Source organism: Mixophyes fleayi, chromosome 2 (genome assembly GCF_038048845.1).
Source record: "Mixophyes fleayi isolate aMixFle1 chromosome 2, aMixFle1.hap1, whole genome shotgun sequence".
Lineage (NCBI taxonomy): Eukaryota > Metazoa > Chordata > Amphibia > Anura > Limnodynastidae > Mixophyes > Mixophyes fleayi.
The window spans coordinates 69219648-69228650 of NC_134403.1; the positions used below are offsets into that span (position 1 = coordinate 69219648).

Below are 9003 nucleotides of genomic sequence, written 5' to 3' on the forward strand. Positions count from 1 at the left end.
ATCTGTTTACAAATAGTCTCCCTCACATCTTCTTGTGTTAGTAAACTCATATTCTGTGCTATTTGCAGATCTGTACCCAGATACATTCTGAGCGTCACACATGCCCTGATTTCCTTTCTTTTCATACAAAGCTCAGCAGTGTGGTTTTAACGCTGCTTTCTGCATTAAGATGTGGATCCCAGATCTGCACCTTATTCACAGCCATGCTTGCTCAGTAGTTAATGAAAGCTGATGGCAGAAAGAGAAATAGCTTGATAGGAGCAGGGCATATTTCTTAGAACATGAAAGCTATGTGATTGAGCTGGGAGCCTGCATAAACATATATATTTGTGTGTAAGTAAACAGATTATAATATCCTGCTCGAGCACATATATATATAGCTGGTTTTTAATTCTGAATGGTTTACAATTGCATAATGCAGCCAGTGCATGTTTAAAATGTAACTAATGACTGCATTTATTTAAAGCGAACGTACAACAGATGCATTTTAAAGCCAACTTAGACAATATACATCTATATATTAGCAGGAAAAGGAAGTTCGATTTTTGAGAAGATTCCATTCATCTTTTAATACAAACGTAACAGCTGCATTTCTTGCATGAGGTTCAGTTGGTGAATAATATTATGTACATAAGTAGGGATGGCGATGAGAAGTGGAATAGAATACAGCACACGTCTCTCCTAGTGGTACACAACAGCTTGTGCAAACGTGAAGATGTGGACACGTTTTATTATGAATGAAGGAACACAGTAATATAGAGCCAAGATCTCCTATATTGAAACAACATAATAAAATCTGAGATAGTCAGAGCTCAGATAACAAATCTCACCCACAGTATAGCAGAAAATGGATTCAAATCCATCCACACTGCACAATGTAACTTAGCCCTATTTCTGCAAGCCCAAGTCAGTGGGTACTTAGAAAATAAACCGGCATAATAGCAGCACACAGGCTGGCATCTGGATGAAGTTATAACGATTGTGGCTTTATAATAGGAATTTAAATTTACAGACATTTTTACACCCCCCTTTACCAGATAGCAAGAAGGCGCTTATATGCACCCTGTAGAATCGAATTTGTGTGAAGACTGCAGTCACAGATTCGTCTCTAGGGGGGTATATGGGTGATGCTACAAACCTCTGTTAAGTATTTTATTTTTTTTTCCTTTCACTGACTTTGAATAAATTGTCGTGAAATCCCTGGCGTTTAATGTGCCACTTCATTCAGAGGTCGTTTCAAGTGGTTACTATAACACACAGGAACAATGTTGACTTTAGTTTCCCCTCTTTCTCTTTTGGGTTGTTGGAGAGAGCGAAGGGAGGGTGGGAGGAGTGGATTAAAGGTGTAGATTAAATAATCATAAAATAACACATTATTACATTTCCTATAAAGACTGAGCAGCCACCGCAAAAGAGCAAGTCCCAGCCAATACAATCCTCCTCTCTGATTTATTGCCATTTACTGCCCTATAAAAGCTGTTAGAACGAACCTAAAGCCTGCAACACCGCTGGCACATTTAGTCTAATAAATAAAACATAAACAGCTAACTTTATGTGTCACTTTTATTGTTATCAAGTAAAATATTGCATTGCCCTACAAGCTATGATTCTATGCTATAATTGTTATCAAGCTGAACAGGGGAGCAATCAGATATCTACACTCCCATTTTTAATGCCTAATCTAAGCTCTTGATAAAATACTTAATTGTAATAGCTGTTTGCTTGGAAATGTTTACATAAATTCCCAGGGTTTTTTAAGCACTACATTATCTGCTGAAGTAGGATGTGTAAAATAGATGCTTTAAGCAGATATAACAAGAGTCCCTCTCCAGTCATTTTTGTCTACTTAAGGAGAAACTACGATGGGGCCCCCCTTGTAGTTGGAAATTACATTGGCAGACCAGGTCCTTCGTCCTATGCAGCCTTGTTATTACACTGGGTATTGAGTGACAAATCCATCCTGGTTAAAGTATTATATGTTGCCAGGAGTGGGATATAGACGAGAATACACTAAGAAGTTGTGTGGTCACAATTACAGCATCTATCCCAATATACACCCACCAGACAATCTAAACTTCAAGGGAAACACAATCAAGGCATCGATATTGATACAATGTCATTTTCTTGTAGTTTTGCAATGTGTTCTCCTGGATGGTGTGAGCTTTGGAATTAACCACTACTTTTTTGTTTCAGTGACTGTTCAGTGCGACAGATATGGGAACAGCTATCAGCAATGCACAGATAAGTAATTCTATATCCACCAGTCCGGTTGTAGCTGTTAAGAGTGTAGATAAAATTATGTACACATTGTAATATATATGCAGGGCTGTAGTCAAGAGTATATAGTATAGAGGGAGCTTGAATGCCATTCATTTTGTTACTCCTGATCAGATTGTGACTCTCCGTCTTGTCATTGCAGAGTGCCCTGAATGTGGATCGGAATCTCCAGAGGGAAAGCAGTGACATGGAGAACACACAATGGATGGCGGGCAGGTAAGAGGCTAAGAGAATATGGAACATTTTAGAAGAGGAAGCAGGATTCCCCAATCTCATAATATTGCATTATTCTATGTGTGCATGTTTCGGTGTGTATGCATTTCTTGAAGAGGGAGGGTTGCAAATTCTCCACCCACCTCTAGTATCCATTTAACGTGCACAATCAGTTCTATATCTTCCTTTTTTCACAATTGCCTACACATCCCTTTGTCGTGGCCAGATAAACATTCACCAGAGTATAAAGCTTGTACAGTGTAGTGGATGCAGCTCTAGAAGAGAAATCAAAACATCACAACAAACATGAAAAGGGAAAATTACATTTTAAATAAGCTGTTGGTTCTTTATCCGGGGACTAGCATGCGGGTTGTGATTGGCTAGTGAAGTCACATGGTGAAAGTAACTTTACGGGGTCGCCAGCTAGTAGGAGGGCTTTATGGAGCAGAAAAACGACAAAGCGAGAAAAATTATTTTCCACTCCAGAAATTAATGATCATGAGTTCGTATTTGATGGACTCTAACTACATCGATCCGAAATTTCCTCCATGCGAGGAATATTCGCAAAATAACTATATACCAGATCACAGTCCGGAATATTATAGCCGGTCCAGAGACACTGGATTTCAGCCTCATCACCAGGAACTATTCCCTCCAAGAACAACCTACACAGAGCGACAGTACAGCTGTGCCAGCATCCAGGGTCCAGGCAACCCTTCCACACACACAAGGGTTCATGGACAACCACAAAGCAACAACCACCTTGTAGGCAAACCCCAGATCTGTGAGCTTCCAACACCATCTCTTTCCACCAACACTACTACCTCCACCACTCCTTCCCCAGCACCCCCAGCTTGCAACCAGCCAAATTCTGAGCATCCTACCAGCACAGCCACCAAACAACCCATAGTGTACCCCTGGATGAAGAAAATACACGTCAGTACTGGTAGGAAACTTTTCTTCTCCCTTAACCTCGCTCTTTTCCTTTTTTTTTTTCCTTTAAAGCTCAAAGAGTCTTTGGGTTAGCACAATTGAACTGGATTTACGACTACGAATGGGTAATTACACCCACCATAAATTTTATAGCCAAGCCTGTCTGGGCTGCTCCAGCCATGTGCTTCATTCTGCTCTGTATGTGGAGTGTGTGTGTGTGTTTGAGAAGAGAAAGAGAGAGAGAGGGAAAAACTCCTATAGCTTTGTAAGGGGTGCATAAATAATTCAGTCTCTTTGGAGCTAAGGGGAACCCCCTTTATAATAAAACAGAAAGAACTGGTTCCTTCTGTTTTTAGAAGAGATTTTTTAGCAGATCGTCTTTCTTCTGGCTTTCTAATAGCTTTCTGTCCCTGTTAATCTGCCTGCCTCCCTTTCCTTCTTCTCTCCTTATTTTCTTCCCACTGTCTCCTTTCTCTCTTCTCCATGGCTATGCTCCTGATTCTCTCCTTTCTTTCTCAGTGAATCCTAATTACACTGGGGGTGAGCCCAAGAGATCCAGAACTGCCTATACAAGACAGCAAGTCTTGGAACTGGAGAAAGAATTTCATTATAACAGATATCTGACCAGACGAAGGCGCATTGAGATAGCCCATTCCTTGTGTCTCTCGGAAAGGCAGATCAAGATCTGGTTTCAAAACAGGCGAATGAAATGGAAAAAAGACCACAGGTTACCTAACACAAAAGTCAGATCCACCGCATCTTCCAACGCATCAAATAGCATAATTGCTTCCAATTCTGCTCCCAACGAGGATCTAACGCAAAGCTCAACTCAGGATCAGCGAGAGGATATTACAAGGTTATAAATACACCCCAAAACACAACAAATGACTGAGTATTTATAGAATCTAATAATAATAATATTAATAATAATAATAATATATATATTTTGGTTCTCGTAGTTTTTTTTTCGTGTGCGTTGGAAATCTGAGAGGTCTTTTTGATCATCGAAAAGGCTTTAAATGCATGTCACAGTGCATGGGACCAGGCTTTATGTAAAGTGCTGTTTTATGTTTGTTTGTTTGTTTATTTGTTTATTGACAGTTTTGTCTTAATTTATTTTTAAGGGAGAGCAAAAGTTCTGTTTTAAATGATTTTCCTAAAATAAAAAAAAAAAATAATAATTACAGGGTTGCAATTCTACCCTTCAAATATTTAAAATAATAAGTGTTAATGATGGTAGAACAAAAAATATGCAGGTGGAAAATCGTTTTGTATCAGAAAATAATATTATTGTTATTATTATGTGATAAGCTTATTGAAGAAGGTAAAATAAGTAGCAGCACATAAAATAAGAATCTGTGATTTAAATTAAATGCCATAATGTGAAGATATCAAAGGAAACTTTTGTTTTTTTTAAGTCGCTAGATAGATCCCTTTTGTTGTGGATACTGTGTTCTGTTTTGTTTTTATTTGGGTTGAGATTACATTGTAAAAAAAAAATGCTATGAACAGTCTTAGTGTAATGTGACCGTCTGTTTGTTCAATAAAACAGTGAATGTGTTTTAGTTTAACCTAGCTGTCTAATTGTTCATTTTTACATGTTATTCCTGGGTTCCAGTGCTCAGAATTGTAACATTTTGTTGCAAACACAGAGGCTTACTGCAATAAGAACTGTACAATTGTATCTTCTATAATGTACCCATCACATTATCACCAAAATAGACCAGTATGACATGTAATAGTGGCCTGTGAAATACTACTTTAATGTATGGTCATAAAGCCTCTGTGTTGTGTTGTTCCTATACTTCAGGGGTAGCGGGGATTTTGACAAAGTGTATATTTATATTTTTCATGTATTTCCAGAAATAACACAGTGCTGTAATTCTCTATAGCCCACGTAGAGTTTTATTATTTTGGGACTGATATATAAGAAAAAGCATAGGGTATTTTTTTTATAAACCTGCAATTGCTATCCTGTTTTTGAATGTGGGACTTGGGCTTTTAAATACTGTATTTGGCAAAGCTGGTTAAGGCATCACTTCAATGTAAATAGCAATGACCCCACTGTGATCTCCTTGTCTCCGTGCAGGGCCTAAAGGTTTCTTTCAGATATTTTGCGTGTTGTGTCCTATCTATTGTAGCAGAAGAATGTAAAGTATCAGGTAGGCCCAGGCAACATGACACACAGCAGGCTCCAATCCCTGCAAGAAGTACTACTAGTATACTTATCACTGTGTATGAACAAAACATACACCAACCCTGCTGATCCCGACTTGCCTTAAATCTGCATTATTGTCAACAAACAAAAATGTGCTCTACTTGGCAGTGATTCGGGAGACGCTTTGAAATGTGCTTTCTTTATTGTTACTAAGAATAATATAATGCACGGACTCATAAATAGACACCAATGCTCAGGGAACATTATTTATGTTCTGCAAAACATGAACTCTGGGCACAATAATCTATCCATTGCAAACAGAAGTACAAGTAATGTGTTCTTCTTAAATATCTAGCATAAGAAGCAATAGCAATAGGAAAAGTTAAAGACAGAATGTATCATAAGATAAATATCGATTGTTAATTTATAAATAAAGGCAATTTTGTGACAAGTCTGCAGCACATTGTAGATTCAAATGCATTGGTTTGTTTTAACTCTGTATTTAGGGACATTTTCCATGTGTGTCTCGGGATGTAAGTTCACCCTCTCTGGGTCCCCCTCTTTCTCCCTCTCTCACTGTCTCTTTTGTAAAATGCTTCAAAATTTGATGAATTAAAATTGAATGTCGCAGGGAGAGAGGCTTGAATAAGATGGGGACTTTTGTGCTTCGTTTGTCTGCCCAGAAAGCAGCGGGTACATTAATCAAGTCTCCACTATAGGCTGCATATATTGAATTAAGAAATAAAATAACATCAGAAGTAGGTAAAAAGCTTATCATTCCTTTTAAATATTGATTGTGTTTGAAAGATCGAGATGAGCTAAAATATATTGAAAATTCCATTTTTTTTTGTCCTTCAATGTCTGTTCTGGGATTTTATCTGTGTTTCAACTCCAACCCCACAGTCATGGCAATGACGCTTGTACGATTCTTACTTTGCAATTGTGTTATGAATGCATTAAACATGGGGTTACAGAAAAGAATGCAACAGCAAAAAAAAAAAATGACTGCCTTCCATCCCAGTCTCAACTGTAGCTTCTTTTTCAGCCTCCTGATGCCTTCATGTTGTGAGTGTGAAAAGGTATTTTATTGAAGTTCGGGGGTAAACTGCAGCAAACCAGAGTTCATGCAAAGGACACATTTTCTATCCCATTAACTTTATTTTAGGCTTGCAGCCTGACCTCTAAACCTCGCTGACCTATGCAGGTCTCACAACGTGGATCTTCTATGTTATTCTACATGGAGTAAAACATCTACATTACTAACACTGTCCAGAAGACATAGAAACATGCTTGTAATGAAGGTTGGCTTATCCCTCCCCCCAAATTTTTTTTAAAATAAAATAAACCAGTTTCTCCCTTTTAATCTCTCTGCTTGCTTTCAGATCTAGATCTCCACTCTTGGCTTAAAAAAATAACACACATATGTGTTAATGATAGAGCCTAAAGTTAGAGCGTGGTATAGATAAACAGCTGCAGTTGAATAGACATCAGTAAATCTAGACGCAGTTCGTACTATAAAATAAAAGGTATCGGTATATGTCAAATATAAGTTATATAAAGTGACTCTTGTGAAATATTGCTTTAGCCAGAACGTAAAAAGTGACTGGGCTCTTAAGAGCAACTCTAAATCTGAAGTGTTTTACTTTAAACAAAGTTGAGCTGTAAGTGCCCCATCCCATTAGTCCATCATTTGTATATGGGACTGCATTAAATTTGTGAAAATCAAAGCGATGCCTCCATATTTCAACGTGAAATGTATATCATTCATATGCCTTGAGAAGTGCAGACAGGGACATGTTTGCAAATACAATCTTCTGAGAATTCTGCCTTGATTTTTATGTATCTTTTGAGAAAAAAAACTAGACACATTCTGCACACTTTTATGAGAAGCTGTTCATGTCTGGCAATAGCTTTTATATTTACAGCCTCTGGGGTTGAACTACCGACCGTGTTTCTCTATACCTGCAGTTTAATGTTAAACTTTGCAGTTTCATATAATTAAAAGACAAACAGCCACCCTGCGTTAAGTGTTTGAATTATGATTCTTTAACTATAACTGCCAGCCGGACCAAGATGACCGTTGTATTTATTGTGATCCCGTATGTCATTATCTCAAAATATAGTTTTATGCACTTCCTAATATGTCCTTATGATTTATCGTTTATGGCAAATCACCAAGCCAAACATTTTTGGGCTTAAGTGGAGGAACAGAGAAAAAGAAATGCCAGGAATCCTTGTTGTAGAATATCAGAACTTGATGCATACCTAGGAATCCCAGTGTTTTATAGCTGATCATTAAGATCACCCTGGCTTGAGATTCTCTTCTCCCCACATTCAGCCAAATAAATGTTACATAGAAGAAAAACATATGTTGTTGTAATAACTTAGTAACCACATTCAAATCTATTTTTGTGTTCAGTCCTTACCATCTGCAAATTTACTTCTACACATAGTTTAGACACTGGGGACCTGGGTTAGGATTAAAGTAAAAAATACCAAAACAAGCAAATTTGCACTTTGGCAAAACCATGTTGCACTGAGGGGGGGGGGGATGTAAAATCTGTGTACAGATTATATAGAGAAATAGCAACTCTAAATTTCAGTGTAAAAATAAAGCTGCCCAGTATTTGTATGTTATAAGCAAAAGCAGCCAGTATATTCCCTGCATGCAATAAATAAATACATTAATTTGCACCCCTTGCATTGCAACATGGTTTGTCCAGGAGAAAATTTACTCCTGTTTTAGATTTGCCCCATAACTCAGCAACTAGCCTTCTGACATTAGCCTCAGTGCTATCATGTTACAAGTGTTGCCTTAATCAGTTAAAAATAAATGACTAAAACATGCATTTGTGGTGTTATATAATTGTGCTCTAAACTTTAAAGGAGTGTATTTCTAATTGACGTCCATAACACTTTACAGTATGTAAGAAAGCAAGCAAATATTATGTTATTTGAGTGCAACCTAAAATTCATAATCATAAAGCTTTGCACCCTGCTCTATAGTGTGCGATTATCTGTAAATATTTTATAGGAGTGAAATGAGATTGAAATATTCTTTATTCTGTGTCTGAGGTCCCCAAGCCTTTATGAGAAGGAGAAGTGAAAGTAATGCAGTAGTTGTTATGGAAGAACACATTGGCATTTACAACAGAAATTACACTTATTACATAACTGGACAGTCACAAGAAGAGCTATACTGTATGTTCTACATATCACATTCTGTAACAGCGAAAGCCCTGCAAGAGCAATCTCGGTAGAATAAAATAGTATTCTTGATGGACAAGTACTAAGTATGATATGTGGCAACATTCAATGGTTTCTATAATTTTAATATAATTATGATATAGCTTAGGATATTATGAATTTGAATATTATGCATGTGATTCTGCATAGAGCCTTGTGCAATTATATGTGTTTAT

At 37.4% G+C, this 9003-nt stretch overlaps 1 protein-coding gene across 1 annotated transcript; it reads left to right on the forward strand.

Moving 5' to 3' along the window:
• The first annotated feature begins 2514 nt into the window (after window positions 1–2514).
• Window positions 2515–4994, forward strand: HOXC4 (homeobox C4). The gene is made up of 2 exons (XM_075199223.1): window positions 2515–3436; window positions 3943–4994. The coding sequence occupies exons 1-2, from the start codon at window positions 2884–2886 to the stop codon at window positions 4284–4286; spliced, it is 897 nt and encodes a 298-aa protein (XP_075055324.1). The 5' UTR covers window positions 2515–2883; the 3' UTR covers window positions 4287–4994.
• The last annotated feature ends 4009 nt before the right edge of the window (window positions 4995–9003 follow it).

Coding starts and splice junctions, on each gene's coding strand:
- HOXC4 (XM_075199223.1), top strand. CDS start 2,884: ATGGTGAAAGTAACTTTACGGGGTCGCCAGCTAGTAGGAGGGCTTTAT. Junction 3,437..3,942: donor GAAAATACACGTCAGTACTG/GTAGGAAACTTT, acceptor TTTCTTTCTCAG/TGAATCCTAATTACACTGGG.